This window comes from Dama dama, chromosome 10 (assembly GCF_033118175.1).
Source record: "Dama dama isolate Ldn47 chromosome 10, ASM3311817v1, whole genome shotgun sequence".
Lineage (NCBI taxonomy): Eukaryota > Metazoa > Chordata > Mammalia > Artiodactyla > Cervidae > Dama > Dama dama.
In genome coordinates, this window is record NC_083690.1 from 27,157,779 (window position 1) to 27,185,699 (window position 27,921).

A 27,921-nucleotide genomic window follows, 5' to 3' on the forward strand; every position below is an offset into this window, starting at 1 on the left:
GAGGCAGTCCTAGCTACCACTCTAGCCATCCCTGAGTGCAGCCTCTCTCCAGCCCGGATATCTGAAAGGAGCATCTTTCTTCAAGGGTCTGGTGCGAAGACAAAGTCGAGGGCCTGGCGTTCGGCCCCAGCCACGTTGGGATGCCAGAGGTCCACGATGAAGACCACTCGAGGCCCATCTTCGGGAGAGCCTAGGGCACATGGGGGTGGAGACAGCAGAGCAGCTGACATTAAGTACTTACAGGCCAGAGCACTTACCAAATACTCAGAAAGGCAGACACTACGTAAATACGTGCCAGACACTGTTCTATTAGCTCTTAATCATCAAAACAAACTAGGAGATAGTACCATAAGCATTCCCATTTTATACAAGGTAACTGAGGCACAGAGGTTAAGTAACTTGCCTGACGTCACACTGCTAGTAAGTGCCAGAGGGAGAACAGGAACCCAGGTGGTCCAGGTCGAGGTTCTGGTGCTACGAACCACTTGGCTGTGAACCTACATTAACTTATTTAATCCTTACAGTCACCTGACAAAGAAGGGGGTTGCCCCGTTTTCCAGGTGATTGGAGAAGTCATGTGACTTGTTCAAGGTCATGCAACTGGGAAATAGTGGTGTAGGACAGGAAGCCAGCTGGGTACAATTCTGCAGCCTCTATAGTCTAATCCCATTCACTCTTCAGTCCCTCATCCCTTCTGGTAGAATGGGAACCCCATTACCATTATGAGCCACTGTGTGTAGGAAGGAGTCATCCACCAGGAGACAGTGTCCCTCAGCCCAGCACTGGGGCTCGCCCCCGACCACCAGCTCACAACCAGGGGGAATCTTCAGGCCTGTAGAAAGAGGTGCAGACCTCCAGATTCCTGCCTCCGTTGAAGAGGCCCACCCCCTTAAGTCAAAAAGCAGAATCTGAGAATCTTACATGCCAAGTTCTATGGTTTTATGACCACCTGATGCAAAGAGCTGACTCACTGGAAAAGACCCTGATGCTGGGAAAGATTAAGGCAAAAGAAGAAGGGGGTGGCAGAGGATGAGATGGTTAGATAGCATCGCCAGCTCAATGGACATGAATTTGAGCAAACTCTGGGAGATAGTGAAAGACAGGGGAGCCTGGCAGGCTGCAGTCTGTGGGGTGGCAAAGAGTCAGACATGACTTAGCGACTGGGCAACACAACAAATGGTGTCCCCTAGCTCTCTGGAAGGTGACCCATGTAAAATTACAATACAGGAGTGGATGAGAGGAAATGCCAAGAGACGAGAAACACAGTGCAAAGCGCAATCTGTTCTGTTTCAGAGAAAAGGGAAAGCTTCCTAAAGGAACAAACCTCCCTTTCTGGGCTTCTGCCAATTTAACTCAAGAACCCTCTCTGTGTCAGGTCCTCTCTCCCCAAAAAGTATGAAGCAAAGGCTCCATCCTGCCGAGGACCACACAGTGGGGTGCAGAAAACTGAGGAGCCAACTCAAATAATGGGGAATAGGAAGACATCCCAGAGGAGATGTGACATTTGAAAGTGTGAGTTGTGAAGGCTAATTAGGAGTTTTCCAGGAGGTGATAAAGGGGGAAAGACTTCCTAGGTTAAGAGCATGCACGTGGCATCTGCCAGGACCAGCCAGAAGGCCTTCATAATTTAGGGCATGGTGGAAGGGAAGGGGAAGAAGGGAACAGGTGGGAGAAGAGAGAAAAGAGCTGAACTTGATCCAGGTCTCTTCAAAGCCAGTGTGCTTTAAAGTATAGAACACATTGAACTGGTAGCACAGGAGATGACTAGGCAAAGCAGGTCATGGCATTAAATAACATCAATCAGAAAATGACGGGTTTTTTTTTTCTCCATTTTCTTTCAACTTTTAAAACATTGAAATCTCAGTTTGATGCTACCATAACTTTAACACCCATACTAACATTGCTGCTTTTCATTTTTTTATTTTGGACTGCACCATGTGGCTTGTGGAATCTTAGTTCCTTGACTAGGGATCAAACCCAGGCCCTCAGCAGTGAAAACACAAAGTCCCTGGTGACTCAGTGGTAAAGATTCTGCCTGCCAATGCAGGAGTTGCGGGTTCTACCCCTGAGTTGGAAAGAGTCCCTGGAGAAGGAAACAGCAACCCACTCCAGTATTCTTACCTGGGAAATCCCATTGACAGAAGAGCCTGGCAGGCTACCGTCCATGAGGTCGCAAAAGAATCGGACACAACTTAGCAACATTTACAACCACTAGACTGCCGGGGAATTCCCAACATTGCTCCTTTTTAAAGGAGGAGAATGTAGGCTTCAGTCTCAGACTAGAATATTTTGCTAGAAGTTTTCAACCTTTTTTTTTTTTTTTTAAAGTTTAAACTTGTCTTATGAATAACTTCTATTTAGGGCAAGTAATACTGATCATCATTGTTCTATAAAGATGCCTTCTAATAAGTAAACAAAACATGGAGGGGAGTCAATATGAAGAAACAGGACAGGTGGTAAATGACTGTGGGAACCTTGTGAAGATGGCTTTCTGATCACTGAAGCGCAGGAAATGCTGCTGTGGGCAACAGGGAGTCATGGAAGATTTCTGAGAAGAAAGGCACGATCAGAATCACAGTGTAGAAAGCTATGATGGCAGAGAAGAGAGTCTGGAGGGGAAATCGTGGAGGCAAGGAGGTGGTCTGGAAGCAGCATCCACTTACCCAGATGACATCTGACGCGGGCATTGGTGGGCCCACAGCGGCCCTCGAGCCGGGCACCAGGCAGGAGGACGGAGAAACCAGCATTGCCAAAGGTGTTGGCACTCATAAAGCTTCGCAGCCCCCTCAGTGCCCGATAGGCTCCCGGGCACCGGCGGCAGTTGCTGGGTTGGCAGCGGCCTGCTTGGTACAGCAGGAGCTGGTAGCACCCAGGGGCTAGGGGTGGGGACCAGCCCCGAGGTGGAGGAGTCATCCCTGAGAAGTCCCAACTCACAGCCCCAAAGTCCCGTAGGATAGCAGGGAAGCTGCTCTCCAGGAGCTCCACATCATGCCGCTGGGCCTCCCGGGGCACAAAGGGGGCAGAGGGCAGGTCTGGCAGGAAAAGCAGGCCTGGGCGCTGGATGCCCAGGACCCCTGGCCCTCCCCCTGGGCTGGGGCCACCCTGAGCTGCCCGCCTCACCCTACCCATCCCTGCCCAAGAGTAGCGCCTGGCATAGGCCCGAAGGCGACGGCTCACTAGGCCTTCCGTCCTGGGTCCTTCTCCGGGCTCTCCAGAGCAGCCTGGACTTGGCCTGCCGGCTTCAGAGCACCCTCCAGGCCTACCACCGACAGCCCCAGCCCGACTTCCAGCCCCCAGGGCCTGCATGTCTTGGGAGCCCAGGCGGTAGCAATACCAGAGGAAAAGGGAAGTGAGGGCTCCAAGGAGCAGGGTAAGGGCAGAAGAGGCCAGAGGCAATGGCCATGCAGGCATGATGGGCAGGGAGGCCCTGGCCAAGAGGCCTGGGGCATCCTCCAGACCCCAGTTCCCCTGTTCCCCCAGTTCTCCACCGGTTCCCTCCATGGCTGCTCCCTGGTTACCTCCTGCGCTGTTTCCTCGCCACATTCCTACTCTTGATTCTCTCTGCTTCTGAGGTCCTGTTGACACCTTGTACCTCCTCCTTTCTCCCTCCCTTCATGTACCTCTAACCCTTCTTTTCTCTCCTTCTACCTCTCTGTCTCCTCTACTTCTTTCTCCTTCCAACTCTCTCCTCTTTCTATTTTGCCTGTTTCCTCCTCTTCTTTCTCCTTCCGGCAGTTTCCTCTCTCCGGTCAGTCTCCCCTTTCTCCCTTTCTCCTTTCTTCTCTCCTCCTCCACCACCGCTCCCACCCCACCGTTTTCGCTCTCTCTTCTCCTCCCCCTGCCCGCTTTCCTTCCAGCTTCCCCAGACAGCACTTCCTACCCCACTTGGACCCGCAGGCCGGGGAAGGGAACGCAGTCAGCCGTCCTCTGCAGCGACTTCTCTCTCCTTCCTCCCCTTTCTCTCCTGCCTGCCCTCGCTTCTCATTCGACCCGACCCACGGCTTCTCTCTCTCCCGCTACCCCCTCCCCACCTCTCTCCCACTCGCTCCTTTCTTGGCTCCCACTCACCCTGACGTCACCCCTCCCCACAGTCCTCTCAGCTTGGCGACCCCCGCCCTCGCCCAGTGGCCACCGCAACTCAGCCGGGTTGGGGTCGGGGGGCTGGGGGGGGGGTCCGTCTCTGGATTTGCCTCCCCCGGCCCCTACGGGGCGCCACGTGGGGCGCCGGGGGCACAGCGCCAACCTCCAGCGCCCCGCAATGCGAAAAGAAAGGGCGGGGCCTGAGAGGGGTGTGGCAAGCTAAGGGGCGGGGCGAGGGCGAGGACTGATCGACAAGGCCGGCGCTCGCGGACTGCGGACAGGGTTGCTGCGGCCTGTCGGTGGGTCAGCCGATCCCCAGACCAGTCAGCCTGTGACTCCACCTCCCCCTTCGCCTTCCCGAGAGCCAGCCCCCGGCGGGAGCCAGATTGATACTGAAGGTGGCCGCAGCCAATCGGCCGCCGCGCCGCGGGCCAGGCCAGCTCGGGCGGGGCCGAGAAGAGCTGTCCTTTCTGGTGGTGCTGAAAAGGGCGCTCCCGAGGCCTCGTGTGAGGAGGTCAGGAGAGAAAAAAAAAAAAAGTTGAAGCCGCCAGGCAGCTGGCTGGGGTCCTGTTGTACGTTAGAAGCGGGGGTCTCCCCTCCCCAGGTCCCACCCTGTCACCCCTTAGACTTCTCACAAACGTAAGAATCTGTCATTCTTCTGAAGGAAGGGAAAGCCCATTCCACATGAGCTCCTCTGAAAGGGTCTGGAAGTAAGCTGGGGGCATACTGGGAGGCTGAGCAAGCGCGAATCCAGCTACGCTGCCCCCCTGGGCATCCAAGGAAGAGAAGATTCAGCTTTCAAATGTGCTGGAATGGTTGGGGGAGGGGGTATAATTACTGCTGGGACCAGAGTTTCCTTCGCTTCCCCTAGGGGCCGCGGAGTGAGGATTACGACCCTGGCTCATGTGGTCCCTACTTCCTCCATCTGCACTTCCTCCTCCTCCCTCCCCCCACAGCCCCCAAATAAATCCCAGGCCCCTCCCTTCGCCCGTCCCCAGGATCTGACGTGGGCTCGACACCTTTCTCAGCTTCTCCCTCCCGCAGCTCCAGTGCCCGAGCCTCAGCTCTCCAGGTTCTGCAATCCCCTCTCCTCCCCTCCCCACCAAGCCCCATTAGAGCACAGTAGGGACCCTCCCTAATTTCGACCCCACCCTAGGTTCCCGGGACCTGTTTTGCCTCGACCCACTCCCCCAGCTTAGAATCCAGCCAACCCGGGGGACCCAGGCGCCTGAGCCAGAGGGTAACCCAGGCGACCCGGCTCCTTCGCCCTTCTCGGCCCCACCCCCTGCAGCCGGAGCCGCGCCCCCTCTCCCACACACTCGACAGCAGAGGACAGAAGAGATTGGGCAAAGAGGGGTGGGCTCCAGGCGACCCCCTACCTAGTTCTGCCTCTCCATCCCAAAGGGCAGAAAAATTGTCTCCCTTACTAACCGCTAGTAGGGGGTAAAAATTAACAAGAAAGATAAAAGGAGACGGAGGAAAGGTGGCAGCTAGATTATTTAGGAGAGTCGCAGAGGAGAGAAATTGGTGTGAGTCGCCATGGGGACTCCCAGGGCCCAGCATCCGCCGCCTCCCCAGCTGCTGTTCCTGTTTCTGCTGAGCTGTCCCTGGATTCAGGGTAAGGACATGGGTGCTTGGCGGTGGGCCCCCGGGAAGGTCCCCCTTGCGCGGGGCGGGGGGGGGGGGTGTTCTATACCTTTCTTTCTCAGAACATCCTGCGTCTTCTGAGCTCCTGGGGGAGGGGAGGGACACAGCAGACGGACGTAGTAGGGGGGCAAGTCAGGGCTTTCTGGCTTGCACCTGGAGCCCCTAACCCCGTATATTGAGGAGTTGGGAAACGAATGGGGGGAGCTTTTAGCGGCGTCTCAGGGGTTAAATCCAGGAAGAAGGGCTGGGGAAGTTGCGGGTGTGGGGGCTGTCTGCGGAGGCGGCAGAAGCAGGCAGGGTACCTGGGTGGGAGATGGAGGTGATGGGAGAGATGCCAGGCACTGCACACACAAACATTCTTGGACGTATGGACAAAGACAGATGAACAGAGGCAGTGCCAGATATTTACTCCCCCACTCTGACCCTCCAGCCAGACTCCAGTGAAGGGGGCAGAGACTGCAGAGAATGAGAGGGAAGGCGGGGGGGGGGGGGGGGGGGGTTGTTGCGCGGAGAGAGAGAACCACACTGCAGACAGAAACCCAGAGAGAAAGCTAAGCACTGCAGAAGCAAGGGCTGGGAGGTGCTGCCAGACCCTCCGCAGAGCCCCGGGGTTGCGGGGAGCACCTCTGAGGGAAAAATGAAGGTAGCAACCCGCCGCTTCTCCGCCCTGCTGGAGCTGTCCAAGGTGCTTACTGAGGGCCCACACGGCCTAGGGGGAAAGGGAAAAAGAAAGGGCTAAGGGGTGTGATGGGCAGCGGGGAGCCCCTCCTCCAGTCTTGGCTCTCAGCCCAGTCTGGGACCCTCCGAGCTCCTGCTGGCCCAGCTGACTGGGGAGGAAGAGCTCTGGAAAAGATCTTTCTGGAGAAGGAAGGCGTGTGGGGCAGTGGAAGAGCTCAGACGATTTCATCTCCTAGGTCTGCCCCTGAAGGAGGAGGAGGCATTGCCGGAGCCTGGAAGTGAGACCCCCACAGTAGCCTCTGAGGCCTTGGCAGAGCTGCTTCATGGGGCCCTGCTGAGGAAGGGCCCAGAGATGGGCTACCTGCCGGGTGAGGCCCCCAGAGTGGCAGAAGCTGAGAGGCAGAGGGAGGGATATTAACTCAGGGAGATGGGCAACCAGGCCAGTAAAATTCAGAGAGAGACAGAGAGATGGTTGGAGAGAATCAAAACTGGACATAGACAGACAGCCAGAATGATCAAGAAACAGAGCCAGATGGAAAAGCAGACAATCAAAGAGAAAGACAGATGGAAACTCAGAGAACCAGAATCAGAGATAGAGTGGAAAAGAAACACAGAGAGAGAAGAGCAAGGATTAGTAGATTTAGAATCATAAAATCAGAGAGGGGCGAGAATATTAAACAGAGATCAAGAGTTCTAGAGAGTGCAAAAGAAAAAGAGGAAAAAGAAAGGGGTAACCAGGAGAGGGAGCCAGATCTGAATGGAGAGACAGAGATGCTCGATGAGACTGTCAGAGTGGAAGGGCCTGGACAGAAGAAAAAGGGTGGAGGGCAGGCAGGCTGTGGAAAGCTTGAGAGGCGGTGGGAAGCTGGGGTGGGGAAGGGAGAGGTGGGGGATCTGTGCCTTGTGGGGGAAGTCTTTTGGTCTCAATGGGGAACTCTCAGTTTCCCTGAGCCCTGCTCCCCAACCAAGGCCCACCAATTTGCTCCTGTTCCCTGACTTCCCTTGCCCTGTCCCAGGATCTGATCCAGACCCCACACTAGCAACCCCTCCAGTCGGCCAGACTCTTGCAGCACCCTTTCTGCCTCGGGCCACTGAGCCGGGCACAGGGCCTCTGACAACCGCCGTAACCCCTAAAGGGGGTAGGGGGGCAGGCCCCACCGCGCCAGAACTGCTGACCCCGCCCCCAGGAACTACAGCCCCGCCCCTTCCCGGTCCCGCCTCCCCAGGCCCACCCCTGGGGCCCGAGGGAGGAGAAGAGGAGACCACGACCACCATTATCACCACGACAACTGTCACCACAACAGTGACCAGCCCAGGTGAGGCGATTGAAGGGGGATGTGGGAGAGGAGCAGGGCGTGGATAGGGGAGAGGCTGCTGCGTACGTGTGGAAGAAGGGATCCAGATAGGAGAGGGTCTTCTGCTTAAGAGTAATCATAAAGGCTAGCATTGATCTATGCTTATTATGTACCAGCGCTGTTCTAGGTTTTTATCTATTATGACAGTTGGGGAAGGGAGTTCTGGGTGCCAGTGAGAGAGTAAGCATTGGATTAAGATATGAAGGGTGCAGGGGAGAGGATGGATGGGGACCCCCCAGAGTTGCTTGGCTGGGAGGGCACAAATGCAGAGATTCTCTCAGTCCCAGCGCTTCTGTCTCTTTAGTTCTGTGTAATAACAACATCTCCGAAGGCGAAGGGCATGTGGAATCCCCAGATTTAGGGAGCGCAGCCAGCCGCACCTTGGGGCTCCTGGACTGCACATACAGTATCCATGTCTACCCTGGCTACGGCATTGAGATCCAGGTAACTGCATTAAGCATCCTATTGTGAAACCTCCCAACCCTTTCCTCTGGGCCCAGGGGTGTGCGTAGGTTTGGCCTAAGAACCAGAGGACTTGTTTTCTCTGATGAGCCTGGTTTCTGAGGCTCTCACAAACTCTCCTAGAATTCTACAACTTGGCCAGTGTCGCTGTGATGTTACATACAGGGAAAAGGGTGGGGGGCTTAGGAGGTTACCACCCTGGCTGACTTGCCCTGGCGGGTGTGGATCTGGCTTCTTTAGGTACAGATGCTGAACCTGTCTCGGGAGGAGGAACTTCTGGTGCTGGCTGGTGGGGGATCTCCAGGTCTGGCCCCCCGACTCCTGGCTAACTCCTCCATGCTGGGTGAAGGACAGGTCCTTCGGAGTCCCACCAACCGGCTGCTCCTGCACTTCCAGAGCCCACGGGTCCCCAGGGGTGCTGGCTTCAGGATCCACTATCAGGGTGAGGAGTTCGGGGTCCTGGTGGAAAGGCAGGGGCCACACTGGGCTCAGGAGACATCTCACAGGCCTGCTAAGCTCAGGGTGATGTCAAAGCCTTTTCCTATTGACTAGGATGGTGAGGGGCAGAATCCTCAGAGGAGACCTTCTTATTGTTTAGTTGCCAAATTGTGTCTGACTCTTTTGAGACTCCATGGACTGTAGCCTGCCAGGCTCCTCTGTCCATGGGACTTTCCAGGCAAGAATACTGAAGTGGGTTACCATTTCCTCCTCCAGAGGATCTTCCCGATGCTGGGATCAAACCCACATCTCCTGCATTGACAGGAGGGTTCTTTACCAGGAGCCACAAGGGAAGCCCCAGAAGAGACCTATACACACTTATCTCACACACAGATCTGTGACTGGGTGTGCGCCCATCCAAGGGACAGTTCATCCATTCCCTCAACAAATCTTTATCCAGCGCCCACTTCATACTGGCCCTGGGTTATCCTCGGAGAGAAGACTAAACAAGCCAAATGTAAAAGAAACTCAGAATCTAGGTAGGGAGATGGGCACATAATCAAGATGATTATAATCCAGTGAGATAAGGACCCCAATCCCTATGATGGAAGAACTATGGGCAAAATGTCAAAGGGACCTAAATTTCCTCTGTAAGGAATATAGGAACACCTCCTTGGAGGAGGTGATGACTAAGCTGACACCTGAAGTGAGTTAACTAGGGAAAGGGTGGGAGGGACAGAAAGAGAAAGGCAGATGTCTAGATGGATGAAAAAACATATCCCAAGACCCAGAGAGGAGAAAAAAAATTGTGACACCCCCTGCCCCCTGCCAGAGGAGTTGAGGTCACTCAGCATGGAATATAGAATTGTCCTGTGTGACCTGGGGTGAGTTACTTAATCTTTCTGGACTGCATCATCTTAACTAAAAAATGGGGATGATGATACTTACCTCATCACATTATTAGGAAGATCAGATGAATCGATACAAGTGCTTAAAACTGTCTGGTGCCCAGAGAGGGCTCAAAAATGTTGATTATTGCTATTACAGGAAAAATCCAGAAAGTGGGGGGGAAGTAGGCGAAAAGACTAGACTAGGAGGTAGGTCAGATTTGGATCACAAAGGGCCTTACCAGCTTCAGTGAGGAGTTCTCAGACTACATTATCCTTACAGGGGAGGAGGAGCCACTTCGAAATATTTTAAGCAAGATAGTGACAGCCTCAGATTTGTGACCTAAAAAGATCCTGCTGACTTCCGGGGGAGTGGACAGGAAAGAAGGGGACATGTTTGCGCATGCTTGCATTCTCCAGCACCCTCCCACAGACAGCCTACACACACGTGTTCATCCATATTTGCCTGTGTGTATGGAAACCTTCCCACGATGCAAATGCATGTTCTACCATATATGCGTGCATGAGGCCAGGGGCCCAGCCCACGATCCTTTTCTGGACATGCTGCCATCTCCAAAGTCCCTTCCTTGGCTCAGAAACAGAGTGGGTGTTGTGTCCCTTCATGTCATCTCATCGCTTTGCTGCCCCCTTGTGAGCTCTGCAGGCCCTGGATCCCTTGTGACTTTATCCAGGACACAGGCAACCCATATCCCTTCCTCACACCCTGTCCTGCGATCTTTCTTCTGGACCTGCCGCACAGGGTCAGGTGTGCAAGGTGGAGTCAGCAAACCTTCCTGTAGAGAGACCAGTGAGTCGGGGTACATGTAGTTGGGGGTCAGGGCCTGGTTGTTGGGGAGCAAGGGCAAACCTCAAGGGCCCAGGGCTGAGGGCTAGGCCTCAGATATTGCAAAACGGCCCCCCACTGGCTCCTTTAAGCAGCCACATCCCTAGTGCATTGAAAATAGGACTCGTTAGGCTAAATGGAACATCTGGGGAAGCAGGGCTACTGTGTAAATGAGCCTTCATGACCTGCCTCAGTCTTCCTTGTTCTGCAGCTTCTCCTGGCCCCTTTGGAACTGAGGCCCTGTTTAAGCCCTTGCCAGTCTCCACTAACTGGGCCTTCTGATCCACAGGGTCCCCATTAGCTTCTCTGGATGGTCAAAGGCTCCATCATCCCTCACCCCAGGGCCAACCAATGTTCCCATTTACAAAACCCTTCCACCAACTCTCCTTTCCTCCCCTTCTCACAGCAGCCCTGGGAGTGGCCATCGTCAACTCTGTCTCTGAGAGGAAGGCAAAGCCTCAAAGCTTACAAGCATGGTTTGGCCACTAGCAAATGCATTGCAGAGTCAGAAGTCAGACCCCCAAGTCCCTGACCCCCAGTCATTTATTAACTGAGGCTGAGGGGCAAGTAACTAACATTTTCTGAGGACTTTCTGGTTCCAGGTGCTTGGTGTGTTTAGTTTCTTTAAGGCCAATCCTCAATTATAGAATTGTTATTGTCATCTACAGATGAAAGGCCCAAGAGGCAAAGTCATGTGTTCGAGGACATACAGCAAATAAGTTGTGCAGCTGGAATTGGAGCTTAGGTCTGCACACCTCTAAATTCAGTGCTCTTTGCTGTGCTCCACATTGACTCTTGGTGGCATCAATTGATCAGCAAGGCTAGGTTTTTAGGAGACAAAATAAAAATGGTTTGGCTCAGTCTCACAGTGGCAATAGGCAGGCATTAATGTGATGATAAAATTATGCATGTGGATTCTGTATAGACCAAAAAAAAAAAAAACTAACTTTATTGGAAAGGGGAGTGGGGGGTCAGGAAAACTTCCTGGAGGAGGTGGTACTTCACTTATTCCTTGAAAGTTGAGGAAAAGTGAGACGAGAGCCTTGCAGGTAGAGGAAGTTATGTGAAAAATACATGGAATTGAGACCATAAAGAGCCACAAAACTATTTCGTGTAGGATATATGGGTCGTGGGTACTGAGAACTGAAGATGGATGGGCCGGGCTAGACCCAGCTGTGGAAGGGGCTTTCAAGCCCCTTCAATCTAAAATATTCAGGCTTGAGTCTGTCGGTCATAGGGAGCCATCACAGAAGCTAAAGTTTATTCAAATCACAGTGTTTGGGTGTTTTTTTTGATGGGGGGAGCGTTTTGTTTCGGCTACTGTGTGACTTGCAGGATCCCCTACCAAGTACTGAACCCTGGCCCAGCAGTGAAATTGCCAAGCCCTAAGGATGCTGAAAGCTCAGCTTCTCTGTACGCCAGTCCTGAATCGAATCTCAGAGACAGAGTTTGGGGTGATGTAGAAAAGAAGAGCTTTGTTACTTTGCCAGGCAAAGGGGCCCAGAGCTGGCTAATGACCTCAAAACTATGTATCCCAACTTAGAGAAAATAATGAGAAGTTTTATAGTAATTGTTCAAAGGGGGCACGATCAGCTCGTGGATATTCTTCTGATGGGTTGGTGGTGAGGTCAGTAGAAGTTGGCATCATCAACCTTCAGGTCCAAGTGGTCTGGAGTCTATAAACTTGTGGGCAGCACACCATCGTTAATTTTTGTTAGCTTCTCCCACCTGGCAAGGGTTTTCAGTAGCTACAAAATAGCTCAAAGATTTTGTTGTGTGTATCCATTGATGGGGAAATAGGACCTTGTCCCATGGGTGCACTATTGTTTCTCTTTTTTTAAGAAAATATTTATTTATTTGGCTGCTCTGGGTTTTATTAATATTTCTAGCACTGGGGATCTTTGTTGCCACATGTGGGATCCAGTTCCCTGACTAGGGATCAAACACCGGCCCCTGCATTGGAAGATCAGAGTCTTGGCCACTGGGCCACCAGGGAAGTCCCACTATTGTTTCTCTTGACTCTCCCTGGTCTCAGCATCCCCTCCCTTCCCTAATTAATAGCTGCTTGAATCTGCCCATTAGAACTCAGGGAAGGTCATACAGGCTGAATGAAGGCTGCTTCCTATAACCAAAGAAATGGGGGACACAGAAAGGCTTTGTGCTCAGAAGCCCCACTGGGCCCTGCTCAGTATCACTAACCACTGGACCACCAGGGAATGCCCAAATCCTATGATCTACAAGGTTGTATTTGTGTCGATCTTAGTAGACTATGAACTCCTGAAGGCAAGGTTGTAGTCTGTTTCACCTCTGGCCCTCGGACCCAGCCAAGGAAATGCTTGCTGAATTTTGAAAGAGGGAGAGACTAGGTCTCTAACAGAATCACTCGGGACTGGAGAGTCAGAAAAAGCAAATGACTAGACAAGCTGGACCCTCTGCTGACCACAGCCTTCCCCTCCTATAAGACCCAGCTTTGAGGTACTTCCTCCAGGAAGTACCCCTGCAAGCTTTTGAAAATTACTACACTTTATTTTATTTATTTGGCTGCCTCAGGTGTTAGTTGCTGCAGCACACGTGATGTTCGCTGACTCACACAGGATATTTTGTTGCAGTACACAGGCTCTCTAGTTGCAGTGGCGTGTAGGATCTTAGTTCCCTGCCCAGGGATGGAACCAGCTTCCCCTGCATTGCACGATGGATTCTTAACCACTGGACCACCAGGGTAGTCCCCTGGAAGCCTTTCTTGATGAGCTCTGCTTAACCAGACATACAGAGCCCTGTCAGGATCAAGTTCACAGTCCATCATTGATTACCAATGCACTTTGTATTTATTTGTTTTATTTCATATGACTGAAAGAATTTTAGGAGGTGTTCAAAAAAAGACCACAAGCAATAAAATTAAATAGAATAAGTAACAAAAAATTGGCACCAGGTAATGCTTATTGAATTTGGAAGAAAAAAAAAGAAAAGAATGTGGGTGTGGTCCAGTGGTTAGGACTCTGTGCTGTGTCTGCTGAGGGCCTGGGTTCAATCCCTAGTTGGGGAACTAGGATCCCACAGGCTGAGCAGCACGACTGGAAAAAGAGAATGTGGATGGAAAAGCCACTGTTACTGGGAGCAAGTCTCACTCCATCTGGTTCTGAGCCTCCCAGCAGCCAGTGCAAAAAGAGAGATTCCAGAGCTCTCACGACAGGAAAGAAGACAACAAACCAGCTCCTTAGGGAAAACAGAGCTTTCCCTAGCACTTTACTTTCTGTGGAGGACTTACTCAGAGGGCACTGAGTGTTAGTCTTTAATGGCAAAATACTTGCTAAAGGAGCTTATTGTGACTCCTTTGGATGAGAGCTGAGGATATAACACCACAGTGCACCTCAGTGGAAGGAAGTCTGTGGGTGTGGAGGGGAGAAAATGATACGAGCCACTTAATAACTCAGAGCCTCAATTTCTACATGTGGAAAGTGGGTCACAGCCTTCCTCCTCAAAAGTGCTGCGTGAACTCATTTTGGAAGCTTGAGCGGGCTCTGCAAATACCATGTGTTATTATTAGAGCTGGATGGGGTTCAGAGTGGTCAACTGATTTGCCTGAGGTCACACAGCCAGTGGGTGCTAGCTAGGGTCCAGAACTTCTCTGAGTCTCAGGTTATCATCTCATCTGTAAAATGGGGGCCCGAGGGGGTAGGTTACAAAGGTTAGGGGACATCAGGGGTGTGGAAATTACTTCCTCATGAGAAAATGTGCCCACGTAAGGACTCCAGCATGGAGCCAGTGTGTGCCCCTGGGGGTGGGGGGTGGAAAGAGGGGAGGAAGTGCTGGGGGGCCAGTGAGAGAGGGTGGCATGGGAAAGTGAGGTCTTCTCTTTCTCTGCCTGATCCAGCCTACCTCTTGAGCTGCGGCTTCCCTCCCCGGCCAGCCCACGGGGACGTGAGTGTGACAGACCTTCACCCTGGAGGCACTGCCACCTTCCACTGTGATTCGGGCTACCAGCTGCAGGGAGAGGAGACCCTCATCTGCCTCAATGGCACCCGGCCAGCCTGGAGCAGTGAGCCCCCCAGCTGTGTGGGTGAGTCTCCTGCTCCTTTCTGTCCCAGGAGCCCCGCTGGAGGGGCCTGTCTTTGGGGATCTCTATCTTTGGGGAGTACCCATTTTGAAGGAATTTTTTATCCAGAAGAGTCCCTATCCTAGGGTCTCCCTCTGGAGCTCTTCACCCTAAGGGTCTCTATCCTTGGCGTCTCCATCCTTGGAGGGTCTCCATCTGGAGAAATCCCACCTGGAGGGTTCCCAGATCTTAGTTCCCCAACTAGGGATTGAACCCATGCCCCTAGCAGTGGAAGCATGGAATCCTAACCACTGGACTGCCTGGGAATTCCTGGAGGGTTCCCACGTGGGGAGTCACCATTCTGGAGTTCCCTGTTTTGGATAACCCTCATCCTAGAGGAAATCACTTTTGGGGTCTGTTTCTGGAGGGTCTCTATACTGGAGAGCCTTCATCCTGGGGGCCTATCCTGAGTATTTGCCATCTGAGAGCTTCAGTTTGGGGGCACGTGCATGTGCGTGTGTACTAAGTTGCTTCAGTCATATCCGACTTTGCTTCCCTATGGACTGTAGCCTGCCCAGCTCCTCTGTCCATGGGATTCTCCAGGCAAGAATACTGGAGTGGGTTGCCATGTCCTCCTCCAGGGGATCTTCCCCACCAAGGGATTGAAGCTGCATCTCTTACATCTCCTGCATTGGCAGGCGGGTTTTTGTTTTTGTTTTTTTTTACCACTAGTGTCACCTGGGGGGAATCCCTCATAACTCCCCACCCCAGGGTGTCCACATTTGGGGAGTGTCCATCCTGGGGTTTGTCTACTCCAGAGCTGGTTCCTTACCTGGGTAGTGACATGGGAAAGTCCTGGGGTGAGCCTGTAGGGCAGAGGTCATCCCAAGGCCGGGGCCCAGGCAGAGGTGTGGGCACAACAGCTCTGAAGATGGGACAAGGACAAGTCACCTTAACCTGCTGTCCCTCTGCTCACAGCATCCTGTGGGGGCACCATCCACAATGCTACTCTTGGCCGCATCGTGTCCCCTGAGCCTGGGGGAGCTGCAGGGCCCAACCTCACCTGCCGCTGGGTCATTGAAGCAGCTGAGGGACGCCGGCTGCACCTGCACTTCGAGAGAGTCTCGCTGGATGAGGACAATGACCGGTGAGAGTCTGAGCCTTGGGTCAGAGGTTCCCACCTCAAGGAAATAGGAAGGCTACCATGGGGAGGTAGGCAGACTGGGGGCATCCCAATTGGGATCTATGTCAAATGGAGGTCAGTCCTTCCCCTTTCTTAGGCAGTATAGCTGTGCAAACTGAGACAATCACTTAACCTCTCTCTGCTTCATTTTCATCATCTGTAGAATGGAGATAATAGTAGCTCCCTCTTAATGTTTCTGTGAGGACAAATGAATTAAAAATATGTAAAATTCTTGGAGTGACCAGCACACTGGAAGCACTCTAAATGTGTTTAGCATCATCATCATTATCCTCACTCTTTATCTAATAAACTGGTACTCCAGGTCTGTCATTAGCTGCCATGTGATGCTGGACAGGTTACTTACTCTTTCTGTGCCTCAGTTTTCTCATCGATAAAATGAGGGATAATAATACTATCTGACTTGAGGGTTCTTGTGAGAACTGAATGAGATAAAATGTGTACAGGCTTAGAAGAGTCCAAGGCATATAGTTAATGTTTGAAAGTAATAGCTATGAAATTAAGCTAGGAGAGCAGGCAAGAGGTGAGGCAGCTTCCAAGAGGACGCCAAACTCCTGACCACCTCTGTCCACCCCAGGTTGATGGTACGCTCAGGGGGCAGTCCCCTCTCACCAGTGATCTATGATTCGGACATGGATGATGTCCCGGAGCGGGGTCTCATCAGTGATGCCCAGTCCCTCTATGTGGAGCTGCTTTCAGAGACACCTGCCAATCCCCTGCTGCTAAGCCTCCGATTTGAAGGTAACAGCCTTCCCCCTGGGGCCCCAACTCCCCCACTTTCCCTTCTTCCTGAGGCCCGGGCATGGTCACAAGCACATATTCCATCTCTGCTCATCTCCATGTTTGGATTCCTAAAAACTGACTTGCCTCCCCATCCCCAAGTAACATAGATTCCGTCTAATTACCTGAGGTGCCTTTCTACTTAAGCTTCAGGTATGGCTGGATCCAGGTACAGCTGGTCTCAGGTACACAGCCCAGAGACCAATTGCTTTCATCTCTCCTTTCTTTCCTCTTGGCTGGCTTTATTCTTAGGCAGACTGTCAGTCTGTGTACCTAGCAGCTCCAGATTTGCATACCCCCAGCTTTAGTAACTCCATCAAAAAGGGAGAAAGCATACCACTTTTCTAAGAGCTTCAGCAAAGATGCCAGGAAAGACTTTCATTGTCCTGGCTTAGGTCAGATGTCTATGTCTGAGCCAGTCACTGTCAGGTGGTATAATGATTGGCAGACCCACATCACACGTCCATTCCTAGTTGGCCCCAGCTGAACCTCATGGACTGGAAGTGGAGAGGGCATGAGACCCAAAATGAAAATAGGAGTACTCTCAACAAGAGGAAGACTGGATGCCAGACAGGTAGAAGCAAGGAAGTCAGTGATCACAGGAGGAGTCATTTGAACTAGGACTTACAGGATAGAGAGAATTTTTTTTTTTTTTTTTATAGATCAGTATATTTTCTTTGAAACTACACTCAAACTAACAGCAGTGTTAAAATGTACAAGAGAACTTGGTTCACCTTATAAATCAAGCATTTTGAGTCCTACAGTAGCTCCAAAGGAGTAAAAGGTAGATGGTTGATGTCTTTATCAGCTTTGAGAAAAACACAATGAAATATTTAAAATATCCAAGAAAGCATAAAAAATAATAGAATGTACACACAGCTGAAGAAAGAAACCTTATCAACAGTTAAAATCTCCTGTGTATCCCACCCTGATTGAATCCTTCTCTCACTTTCCAGATTTCGATATTTATCATTGCTGTTGTATTTTAAATAGTTTTACTACAAATATATGTATTCATAACATATTTTTTCTTTTGGATTTTTAATCTCTTTTAAACATAATTTCCTAAAAATTAGGTTTGTATTTATAATACTAAGCTAATGATGGGTTTAAAAAAAAAAAAAACCCCAATCTATGTCACACAGAGCTATTTATGATTGCTGAGATTAAAAAGAAATTATTTAGCAGAAATGGAACAAAGTCATAATGCTGAGAAAAAGGATATTTTATAATATTGTAAGTTATAATTTTTATAAAAGTTATATAAATGTAGCTAATCATCTATACAGTCTCAAAAAGCCCAATATAAATAAAACACAGACAATAAGTTCAATTGAGAAAAGTTCAGACAAAATTCTTCTATGTGTCATATGGAATCCAAGGAAGAATCATTGCAATAATTATCCAAAGTAACATTGAAGGTAACAAAAGAGATGTTTGGTCTTAGATGTAAATTCAAATGTAGAGTGTCTAAAATAACAGATCAAAGTGAAAGTATATCTGTAATTTCTAACAGCAAAAAATAACTTAGTTTGTAAATTCTGTATTCTTCAATGAAGAAAGATGATCAAGGATAACATGTTGGACAGTCTTATCAATCAGGTCACCTTTAAAGATAAGTTTTCAAGATAGCAAAAATGTGCAACAATTAAGCTCTACACATATAACTAAAACATTTGTTGTTATAAGAGGGGCAGTACTTTTATTTATAGAGTTCACAAATCAACATGTAACAAATAATTATACATTAGTATCAGTAAGAATACCAAATATTATTTCACAACTGCCACTATGTGTTTCTTCTCCTCTGACACCATCTGCACAGATCCAGGCTTGCTATGTTTGATACGATTCAGTTCCTTTCGTCGACGAGCTTCTTTCATGATGCGTTGTTCCTGAATCTGGCTGTAGATAGATTTTGGTAGATGTCGGTGACGACAGATACATTTTATATGAGGATGATATTGAAATTTCTCCTTTAACTTCTGGTTATAATCTGTGGCTGCTTTTTCTCGTGATGTAAGCACACCCAACTTTTCAGAAGCATTAGCTTTCCATAGACTAATGTTCATTTCATCAGATCCACACATAATGCACTTGCTGTCAGCGGTCCATTTTACACAGATAACATGCTGCATTCTCTTTGTGTGATAGACTTCCCTGCTTCTACTTTTGTCCACAGGAAAGATTCAAATAGATTTATCAAAACTAGCTGACACAAACTCTCTCCCAGTGGGAGAGTAATCCACATCAAGCACTGCAGACACATGATCCATATGCACCATTACAGGAGTGTCCAGGGCACGCATATCAAAAGTATACAAGTTGTAATCCTCGTTTGCTGCAGTAAAAATGAATGCTTCCATAGGGTTCCAGCAAATTGTATTTGTTCTCATATCTAAGATGACCTTTTTCAGAGGAGTAGCTTGTCTCATATCATACAGTACTATATTCCTATCAGAAGCACAACTTCCCAAGAGAAATGTCTCAATTGGGTTAAATTTAACACTGCTTATACTGTCAAATCCCCAAGTCATTGAACATATAGGATTGGTTCTTTGTTCATCCCAAATGTCTACTTGCTGTCCACACGTGGCAAAAACAGCCTCTTTCCAGTGATGATCAATTCCTGTATATACTGTCTTTCCTAATATTGTATGCAATGGCTCCTCCTCTTCTCCACAGCTTGGTCCATCCATTTTCCATTGCTTCACAGTTTTGTCATCACCAACAGTAAAAAAAGATGTCCCACAAAAGCGAGTACATATTCCTCGTACAAAACCTTCATGTGCTTGTATCGTACGAATACATTTTCGTCTGGTCAAGTTCCAAATTTTAACCTCTCCATCACATGCCCCAGAAAGGACAGTAGCCAGGCTCTTTGGATTCTTTGCCAAGCAATTGACTCCATCTCGGTGACCATCCAGGGAGGCAAGGAATGGTTTTGCAAACACCCGTTCCAGTTTGGTAGCATTTAAAGCTCTTATATATTCTCGTGGGACCTCAAAAGGATGTAAGGTAGGATCATAGTTTCTTGGAACTCGGTGTAAGTCCAATTTGGTTTCGCGAACGTAGTGGTCGGGATTCCGACTCAGCATCTTCACCTTCATCTTGCTGCCAGTTCTCCAGGGATCTTACGACCCTTCCCCTCCAGGCCCCAGATACCGCCGCCGCAGATTCCTTCTCCCAGGATAGAGAGAATTTTAAAAGACAAAGATTGGAAATGAGCATCTCAGATAAAAGAACAGTGTGAGCAACAGTAGAGAGGTAGAGAAAAGCCTGATATGTCTGGGAGTTTCAGAAACAGAGAGTTTCACTGTGTCTCAAGTGGAGGATTTATGCAAACAGTAGCAGGAAAGAAACAAAGAAAGTGAAATGTAGAGACGAAAGGGGCTGGTTTCTGATATGATTCAAGGGAGAAAGGGAATTGGCACTGTGCCCTGATGGGTGCATAAGATTTGGACATCACACCTTACCAGAGTAAGTAACAGTGAGATAGAACAGTGGATCTGGTAAATAAATTGCATATTAGATTCTCAGACTGCAAAGAGAATTTCTAGGTCTGAGGCCTGCCTCCATAATTGTGGGTCACTACTGCTCCATGGGCTTCAGACTCTTTCTGTATCACAGGCACCTGAATCTTCCCTGAGTCTTTGCAGCTAAGATATGATCAGATGGGTAAAAACTAAAATGCTCTACAAATGTTCATGTTCACTGCCTTAGCCCAAAATTAAATAAGTAGCTTTTTGTGTTTGCCTCACTTTTGGACTCCAGCCACAGTATGGATTATCAGGGATGATCAGAAGTCAACTGTTATTTTTGAGGAGTGAGCACACCTACATGAGCCAAGTCTCCAAAGGCACCCTTTCCCCCTCAGTCCATTGCAGCTTCCAGAGTCAAGCATCTCTGGCTGGGAACCAAGGAATCTGGGCTTAAGAAGGTCTGGTTCTGCCACTGCCCAACCTGTGACATGGGGCAAATGGCTTTTTGTCTGTGGACCTGGTATCCTCATCTATAGAAGAGTGGCTGGGACTTGACCAGTCTCAGCCTCAGTCTAGAGGCCAAGGAGCTAACATAAATGTGCTAATGAGGAATGTTAAGGTTTGGGGGAAAATGGAGTGTGAAAGCTAAACCCAAGGGCATTCGATTTTAAATAACCCACCGGGGGGCCAAACCACACTGGAATTCAGCCCAGTTCCCCAGTCTGAGATCCCTAGAGCCCTGTCCTATTATATGTGTGTGTGCGTATTTTTTAAAAGTATTTATTTATTGGCTACATGGTATGTGGGATCTTAGTTCCCTGACCAGAAATTGAACCTGCACCCCTTGCATTGGAAGCAGAGTTTTAACCACCAGACTGCCAGGGAAGTCCCTGTCCTAATGTTTACTTCCTTCCTGTGACTGACTCTTCTCTAGCGTTTGAGGAAGATCGCTGCTTTGCCCCCTTCCTGGCACATGGCAACGTCACCACCACGGACCCTGAGTACCGCCCAGGGGCACTAGCCACCTTCTCGTGCCTCCCAGGATATGCCCTGGAACCCCCTGGCCCCCCCAATGTCATCGAATGTGTGGATCCTACAGAACCCCACTGGAATGACACGGAGCCAGCCTGCAAGGGTGAGCCCTCCACCGCCCTAGACTTCCTTCAGTCCACAGGCTACCTCCTGAGCTGGGGAACCTAGGAAGGCCATCAGAAAGGAGAACCTAGGAAACTCAGGACTTGGATCAATCCCTGTCCTTTTCAGAGGCTCAGCTCAGTTTTCTTAGCTAAGTAGTTGGTGGACTTGTTACAGATTTCAGGGATCATAACACAGATATCTTCAAGAGCTAGGGCTGGAGTTGGGCTAAGTCAGAGACTGGGTGGTGATGCATCGGCTGATGAGTGGGCGGGGTGAGTTAAGAGTGGGGCTGGGGATTGGACACAACAGGCCTGAGCGTGGCAAGAATCAGGTGGGTAATAGATAGAAGTCTGGGAGGAGGTATAGTGCACAGAGTTGGGAGTGGTGAGAATGGTGGTGAAGTGGAGACTGCATGCCCACCTGGATCCTGAATCTGACACCATTTCTCCCCTAGCCATGTGTGGAGGGGAGCTGTCAGAGCCAGCTGGTGTGGTCCTCTCTCCGGATTGGCCCCAAAGCTATAGCCCTGGCCAAGACTGTGTGTGGGGTCTGCATGTCCAGGAAGAAAAACGCATCTTGCTCCAAGTTGAGATGTACGTTTGGGTACCACAGAGGGTGCAATGGGTGTGGGCTCAGCCAAGTGTGGTATTACAATGCACTGCCCTGCTTTCTCAGCCCAGCTGTCTTGAGCTTTTCCACATGATTTGGTGGATATATGTTCAGATGAAAGAGGTGTATAACGATTCAGGATGGGGGTGTGGGACATCAAGTAGACCTAGGGACAAATCATGTATTGGTTAGACAACCTTGGAGAAGCAAATGGGGTAATGCAGCCTTTCTCAGGGGCTATTGTGAAAAGGGAGCTCGGGCCTGGAGTCTCACTGTTTGACTGTTTCCGAGGCCACCTGTGGAGTGATTTCCAGGGACCCAGGCATCTGTTGCATCAGCAGCAGCACAAAAGATGAGTATAGGTGTGGGGGAAATCCAGTGAGCTCATTTGATGTGAGGTGGTCATGTGCCTGGACCAAACTAGAGTGGGCATAGCTCAAAAAGCAGGTACTCAGGCGGGGCCTAGAATTGGGTGGGGTGGTAATGAGCATGGCCTGTGGTTGGTCAGAGCTGGAGTTGAGCCTGACCAATCATAGGCTTTTGGAGTTGAGCATCACCTGGTGATAGAGAAGGGACTGGGGCGTAGAAGGAGTTAGCAGTGAGCAGGGTTGGGGACTGGGAAGCAGAAATCAGGAGAAGCCAATGGAACCTGGAGCGGCTAGCATAGAGAAGCCCATAATTGATCCAAACCTGAGGCATGGGATAGGCAACTGGACAGTAGGTAAGGTTAGTAATGAACCGAGCTAGGATTGGGCAGAACTGGATGGGAGGGGCTGATCATAATCCATCCCCCACTCTGCAGCTTGAATGTGCGCGAAGGGGATATGCTGACGCTGTTCGATGGGGACGGTCCCAGTGCCCGAGTCCTGGCCCAGCTGCGAGGGCCTCAACCGCGCCGCCGCCTCCTCTCCTCTGGGTCCGACCTCACGCTGCAGTTCCAGGCACCGCCCGGACCCCCCAACCCGGGCCTGGGCCAGGGTTTCGTGTTGCACTTCAAAGGTACGAAGGCCTAGGGTCCCGAGATGGGCAGAGGTCCCGCAGGTCAGAGAGGCCCCCGAAGCTGGAAGGGCGCCCTGAGTCACAGGACAGCCTCCAAACTCTCTGTCTGTCCCCTGCAGAAGTCCCGAGGAACGACACGTGCCCCGAGCTGCCGCCTCCGGAGTGGGGCTGGAGGACGGCCTCCCACGGGGACCTGATCCGGGGCACAGTGCTTACTTATCAATGCGAGCCTGGTTATGAGCTGCTCGGCTCCGACATTCTCACCTGCCAATGGGACCTGTCCTGGAGCGCAGCGCCGCCCGCCTGCCAAAAGAGTGAGCCCGGGCCCCGCCCCTGCCACTCATGGCCCCGCCCCGCCCTCTCGTGGTCCCGCCCCTGCCCACCTGTGTTTCCCCGCCCCTGTTTTGTCTGGGCTCCACCCCTTCGCTCTAGGTCTTGCCCAGATCTTCTTCAGGCCCTGACCATATGTCCCCTGGGTATACCACGCCTCAGCTCCTCGGTGTCCCGAAACTGTCCTCTCTGGTCCCCAGTCTCAACTTCCCACGGCTACATCCCTCCGTCTTGCGCTGTCCTGGGTCACGACCCTGGTCCTCTGGGACCCGCCTCATCTTTTCGTGGCCGCGCCCCCACAGTCTCTTGACCCCGCCTCTGCCCCGTCTGAGTTCCATCCCTTATCTGGCCGGCCAGATCATCTCTTTTCTTGTTTTAGGCCCTTCTCCAGTCTCTCAGTCCCCATTACGGGGAGCCACTTTGCTGGGGCCTAAGCTCATCAGAGAACTTGGTTAATTTTAATGCAATCAATAAAGTGCCGTGCTGGGTTGTGGCTGGGGTTGTACAGAGAGGTTGGGAACCCTACCTAGGAAGACAGCTCACAGTCTGGGAGAGGGACAGATACTTAACTCAAGATATTACAGTGCTAAGTGCTGGGTGACTTCAGGCAAGGTACTTAACATCTCTGAGTTTTTTCATCTGTGAAGTAGGAATAGGGTGTTGAGAAAAGCAAATGAAAAGTTTTTCACATTAGTACCTGGTGATAGTAAATAGTAAGTACTAGCTGCTATAAGTATGAAGAAGGGCTGTGGGAAGAGGAGGGATTCATTACCCCACAGAGAGGGCTGGAGATTTCACAGAGGAGGCGACATTTAAAGGAACTGGGAATGTTTATCTTTTAGAATTGAAAAGAGGGGTGGCATCTTGTCCCTTTCACCAAATTTTGGGTAGCCTGTCACCAGGATATGGGGCTGTAGGTCTTTCATCTGGCACCTAGGAGGAATGGTGGGACCAATGAGGATAAGCTTCAGGAAGCCAGATTTGGACTGGACACCAGGAAAACTTTCTAGTTGACACAGATCCCCTTTCCTGGAAAGATTCACAGGATGTCTAACCTGGAAACCAGATAGGATGGGGCAGGGACAGGAAGAGATGGGAGCGGGGCCCAGAGGGGATAGGGCCTGGCTCAGCTGCCCAAGGTTAAGGAGGGGACCCGCCCCAGGCCTCACACTGAGCCTTCAGCTGAGCTGAGACCCAGGTCTCTGAAACTTAGCCCAGTGCTCCATGGCTGTGACCCTGAACAGTTCCAGCTCTGCCACTTCCTGACTGAGTGACCATAGGCCAGTCATTTGACTGCCTTGAACCTTGAGCCCCAAGGGAGATGACAGTGACCTTGACCCCTCATTAGGGTATATGATAATGTGTTTGTAAAACATTTAGCAGGGTGCCTTGCACAGGTCTGTATGTAAGAAATGGCTTTGCCTGGGACTCTTCTGTATCATGTCTGTGAACAGATGCCTGCAGGGGCCAGGCAGGCAATATAAGTGAGCAGACCGGGCTGAGAATGAGGGAAGCAGGAGGGCTGGGCCCCTCTTCTGCTGATGATTTGCCAGGCAGGGCTGACATAGAGGGCATTTAGCTGGTTTGCTCTGGCTGACTGGTTCAATATTTCAAATTTCACCCCGGGATGGAGGCCCAGGTTGCCCCACACATTTGGTCTTCTGGAAGAAAAGTGTCATGTCCGACTCTTTGCGATCTCATGGACAGTAGCCCACTAGGCTCCTCTGTCTGTGGAATTCTCCAGGCAACAATACTGGGATACCTGATATGTAAAACGCGTTATGTTTTTAGTTTTTCCAATTCCTGCTCTCTTCATCCTGAGGAAGGAGTGGGAGGTGGTGGTAGTGGGGGTGGTCTGCCCGGAGGAGATGGCCCACAGCTCAGGGCTTCCCCAGCTCTCAGCTTCTAGACAATCACTGAAGGCCCCGGCTCCCCCTGACTTTGCCCTCTTGCCAGCAGTCATGACTTGTGCTGACCCGGGTGAGATCACCAATGGGCACCGCACCACCTCGGATGCTGGCTTCCCGGTTGGCTCCCATGTCCAATTCCGCTGTCTGCCTGGGTACAGCCTGGAGGGGGCGGCCGTGCTCACCTGCTACAGCCGGGACACAGGCACGCCCAAGTGGAGCGACCGGGTCCCCAAGTGCGCCTGTGAGTCTGGGGACACGCTGGGACAGGTGGCTGGGTGGCCTGTTCACAGTGCAGCTGGCCCATGGCTGTCCTCTTCCCCGCAGTGAAGTACGAGCCGTGCCTGAACCCTGGGGTGCCCGAGAACGGCTACCAGACACTGTACAAGCACCACTACCAGGCGGGCGAGTCTCTGCGCTTCTTCTGCTACGAGGGCTTTGAGCTCATCGGCGAGGTCACCATCACCTGTGTGCCCGGCCACCCCTCCCAGTGGACCAGCCAGCCTCCACTCTGCAAAGGTGCCTGGGCAGACAGGGCAGAAAGGGGCATAGCACTGTCTGGGATGTGACAGGATGGGGAAAGTCAGGTAGCACATTCGGGACCCTGCTGAGTTCCCCATTCATCTCCCATGGGCTCTCATCCTCAGAGGTAGCTCCACAAGCCCTGGGGAAGTTCAAGGTCATGGACTCATCCTAAGGGAAGTAGGACCGGGGGCTTTGGTTTGGCAGTCCCTTGCCCTCTGGACTGGTCTCAGTTTCCCTATTTTTGACAAATTCTACAGACCTGGTGGGTTTAGACTCCCCAGGGATCTGGAGAAGGAGGACCAAGGCCCTGCCCCCACTGAGGGAAGGATCAAGCTTAGGTTGAGCAGAGGGCAGAGAAACCAGGCTGTCCAACCCAGCCCCACCGGGCTCCCGGCCCTCTCCGCAGCCTCCTTCCCTCCCTGGCTCAGACCCCGTCCCCTCCCCCTCCTCTCCCTGCAGTGGCCTTTGAGGAGCTCCTGGACAACCGCAAACTGGAAGGTCAGTGAGGGCACAGTGGAGACCCAGGCCTGGCCGAGCTGGGAGGGCAAGGCAGAGGCCGGGGGCAGGAGGCCAGGTCCCCGGCGGGGTGAGGGCCCAGGGGTTCAGGGCCCAGGGCAGGAGGCTGGGCGAGCCCAGGGTGGGCCCAGCGCCAGCTCACTGGCCTCTCCTCCTCTCTCTAGTGACCCAGACCACTGACCCATCACGGCAGCTGGAGGGTGGAAACCTCGCCTTGGCCATTCTGCTGCCCCTGGGTTTGGTCATCATCCTCGGCAGTGGCGTTTACATATACTACACCAAGTAAGTACCCGACTCGGGGAGCTGCTGGCCAGGGCAGACGTCCTGCCTGCCTGGCACAGAAGCCTGGGTGAGGGGGGGTTGGGGGCTCACTTCTCGATAAGCCCCTCTATCTCCTTCCTTTCCCAGGCTACAGGGAAAATCCCTCTTCGGCTTCTCGGGCTCCCATTCCTACAGCCCCATCACGGTGGAGTCAGACTTCAGCAATCCTCTGTATGAAGCTGGGGTGAGCCTTTCCCCCACCCTAGAGTGCCCCATCCCTCTGCTCCCCCAGGACCCTGTAAGCTTCTCTCAAGGTCTCTGTAATATCAGTCTTGGGAACTGCAAATTCAGCTGCCTACAAAGGCCACATCAGTGAACAAAGCAAGTCAGTGGGCCAATAGGGAGTGGTGGGGACTGTGGCTAATTGGAAAACCTGTACTCCATCCAGTTTGTGGCGGAATTGTTGTTCAGTTGCCAAGTCGTGTCTGACTTTGTGACCTCACAGACTGCAGCATGCCAGGCTTCCCTGTCCTTCACCATCTCCCGGAGTTTGCCCAAGTTCATGTCCATTGAATCAGTGATGCTACCCAACCATCTCATCCTCTGGCAGAAACCTAGGCTCAATTGCCAGATCTTCCAGTTGTCCAAGAAGATCCAGAAATTTCAATTTTTATGTGATTTTAAGATACTGTAGAGTGAACCAAACATATCCATTGGCCAGATTTGGCCCCATTCACACCCCATGGCCGCCAAACTCCCAGTGATCAAGACTCTATCATTTGATAGACAGTGTGTTTTGCTATTTAAAGGCAAATTTTTCTTATACAAGGGGTATTTAAATCAGTTAATTTATTTGGTATTTGACCAAAGAAAAGCCATTTGCTCCTGTGCTGGAAGAAAACAGGCTGTGTTGATCTACATCTGAAACCACACCATTCTATATTAATGGGCAATTTAAGGGAACTTCAAGGGTAAGTTTAGTACCTACGGACTGAGAATTTGACTCCAGCATGAACTGGAACTCCACACTTCTAATGCAGGGGCCATGGGTTCAATCCCTGGTCGGGGAACTAAGATCCTGCACTCTATGGCCAAAAAACTACAAACAAACAAAAAAAAACCACAGTCTTTCCCCTTCCTTGTGGATACCTCCATCCCACTCCAGCAGCTGATCCATCTCTCTGTTTCCAGGATACACGGGAGTATGAAGTATCCATCTGAAGACCGAGACAAAGGCTGCAGGATCCAGGACGCCCTTCCTCTCCTCATTCTGGGCAGGAAGGCGCACAGGACCTGGTCTCTGGCTTCCTTCCTCCCTGCTGTGTAAATAGTCTCCTGGTCCCACAAGGGGGCTTTGATGGCCCTGGGGACCCTACAGTAAATAAACCAGCATCCTGTGCCCAAAGCCTCCTCTTCTCAGTTGCCAAACAAGGGGCCTGCCCCCTTGACTCGACCTGCTTTTGGACCCTGGGAGGGGAACTCAGTCCCGGTTGCAGCTCCTGGGGCGCCTCCAGCCCAGAGCACCCCACAGGGACTATACCCAAGAGCTTTGCTGTTCCCCTTGGCCAGGAAGGCTCTGTCCTTCCCAGTTGCTCTGGCCCCGGCCTAACCTCTAACCCTTGGAGGGTCAGAGGAAGAGGGATGAAGCGGAGAGCTGGGACAAGACCCCTACCCCTTTCCTGCCATGCCTCCCCCCCATAGTTTCCCCACCTTTGCTTCTGGATTTTTGTTTTTGAGCAATAAACAGAAA

The 27,921-nt window shown here is 51.3% G+C and overlaps 3 protein-coding genes across 5 annotated transcripts; 1 reads left to right on the forward strand and 2 right to left on the reverse strand.

Moving 5' to 3' along the window:
- Nucleotides 1–9: 9 nt before the first annotated feature.
- Nucleotides 10–3,969, reverse strand: ASPHD1 (aspartate beta-hydroxylase domain containing 1). The gene is made up of 3 exons (XM_061154003.1): nucleotides 2,664–3,969; nucleotides 719–832; nucleotides 10–190 (listed from the first exon to the last, which is right to left on the reverse strand). The coding sequence occupies exons 1-3, from the start codon at nucleotides 3,541–3,543 to the stop codon at nucleotides 81–83; spliced, it is 1,104 nt and encodes a 367-aa protein (XP_061009986.1). The 5' UTR covers nucleotides 3,544–3,969; the 3' UTR covers nucleotides 10–80.
- A 1,177-nt stretch (nucleotides 3,970–5,146) lies between these two features.
- On the forward strand, nucleotides 5,147–27,873 carry SEZ6L2 (seizure related 6 homolog like 2). 3 transcript variants are annotated; one of them, XM_061154004.1, is made up of 18 exons: nucleotides 5,147–5,698; nucleotides 6,642–6,773; nucleotides 7,422–7,721; nucleotides 8,065–8,204; nucleotides 8,463–8,664; nucleotides 14,263–14,448; nucleotides 15,403–15,571; nucleotides 16,203–16,366; nucleotides 20,822–21,022; nucleotides 21,479–21,617; nucleotides 22,436–22,632; nucleotides 22,752–22,946; nucleotides 24,919–25,113; nucleotides 25,197–25,388; nucleotides 25,854–25,892; nucleotides 26,075–26,192; nucleotides 26,319–26,415; nucleotides 27,363–27,873. In XM_061154004.1, the coding sequence occupies exons 1-18, from the start codon at nucleotides 5,620–5,622 to the stop codon at nucleotides 27,390–27,392; spliced, it is 2,775 nt and encodes a 924-aa protein (XP_061009987.1). In that variant the 5' UTR covers nucleotides 5,147–5,619; the 3' UTR covers nucleotides 27,393–27,873. The 3 variants fall into 3 exon arrangements, with proteins under 3 accessions (XP_061009987.1, XP_061009988.1, XP_061009989.1); XM_061154005.1 differs by having other exon boundaries at nucleotides 5,148–5,698; nucleotides 24,922–25,113; XM_061154006.1 differs by lacking the exon at nucleotides 25,854–25,892 and having other exon boundaries at nucleotides 5,148–5,698; nucleotides 24,922–25,113.
- On the reverse strand, nucleotides 18,081–19,586 carry LOC133063603 (DDB1- and CUL4-associated factor 13-like). Its single transcript, XM_061153184.1, is given in 1 exon segment — nucleotides 18,081–19,586. A coding segment is annotated over 1 exon segment (1,338 nt). The 5' UTR covers nucleotides 19,516–19,586; the 3' UTR covers nucleotides 18,081–18,177.
- Nucleotides 27,874–27,921: the final 48 nt, after the last annotated feature.

Coding starts and splice junctions, on each gene's coding strand:
- ASPHD1 (XM_061154003.1), bottom strand. CDS start 3,543: ATGTGGCGAGGAAACAGCGCAGGAGGTAACCAGGGAGCAGCCATGGAG. Junction 833..2,663: donor CCGCGTCAGATGTCATCTGG/GTAAGTGGATGC, acceptor CTCTTTCTACAG/GCCTGAAGATTCCCCCTGGT. Junction 191..718: donor ACACACAGTGGCTCATAATG/GTAATGGGGTTC, acceptor CATGTGCCCTAG/GCTCTCCCGAAGATGGGCCT.
- SEZ6L2 (XM_061154004.1), top strand. CDS start 5,620: ATGGGGACTCCCAGGGCCCAGCATCCGCCGCCTCCCCAGCTGCTGTTC. Junction 8,205..8,462: donor GCTACGGCATTGAGATCCAG/GTAACTGCATTA, acceptor TGGCTTCTTTAG/GTACAGATGCTGAACCTGTC. Junction 26,416..27,362: donor ATCCTCTGTATGAAGCTGGG/GTGAGCCTTTCC, acceptor CTCTGTTTCCAG/GATACACGGGAGTATGAAGT.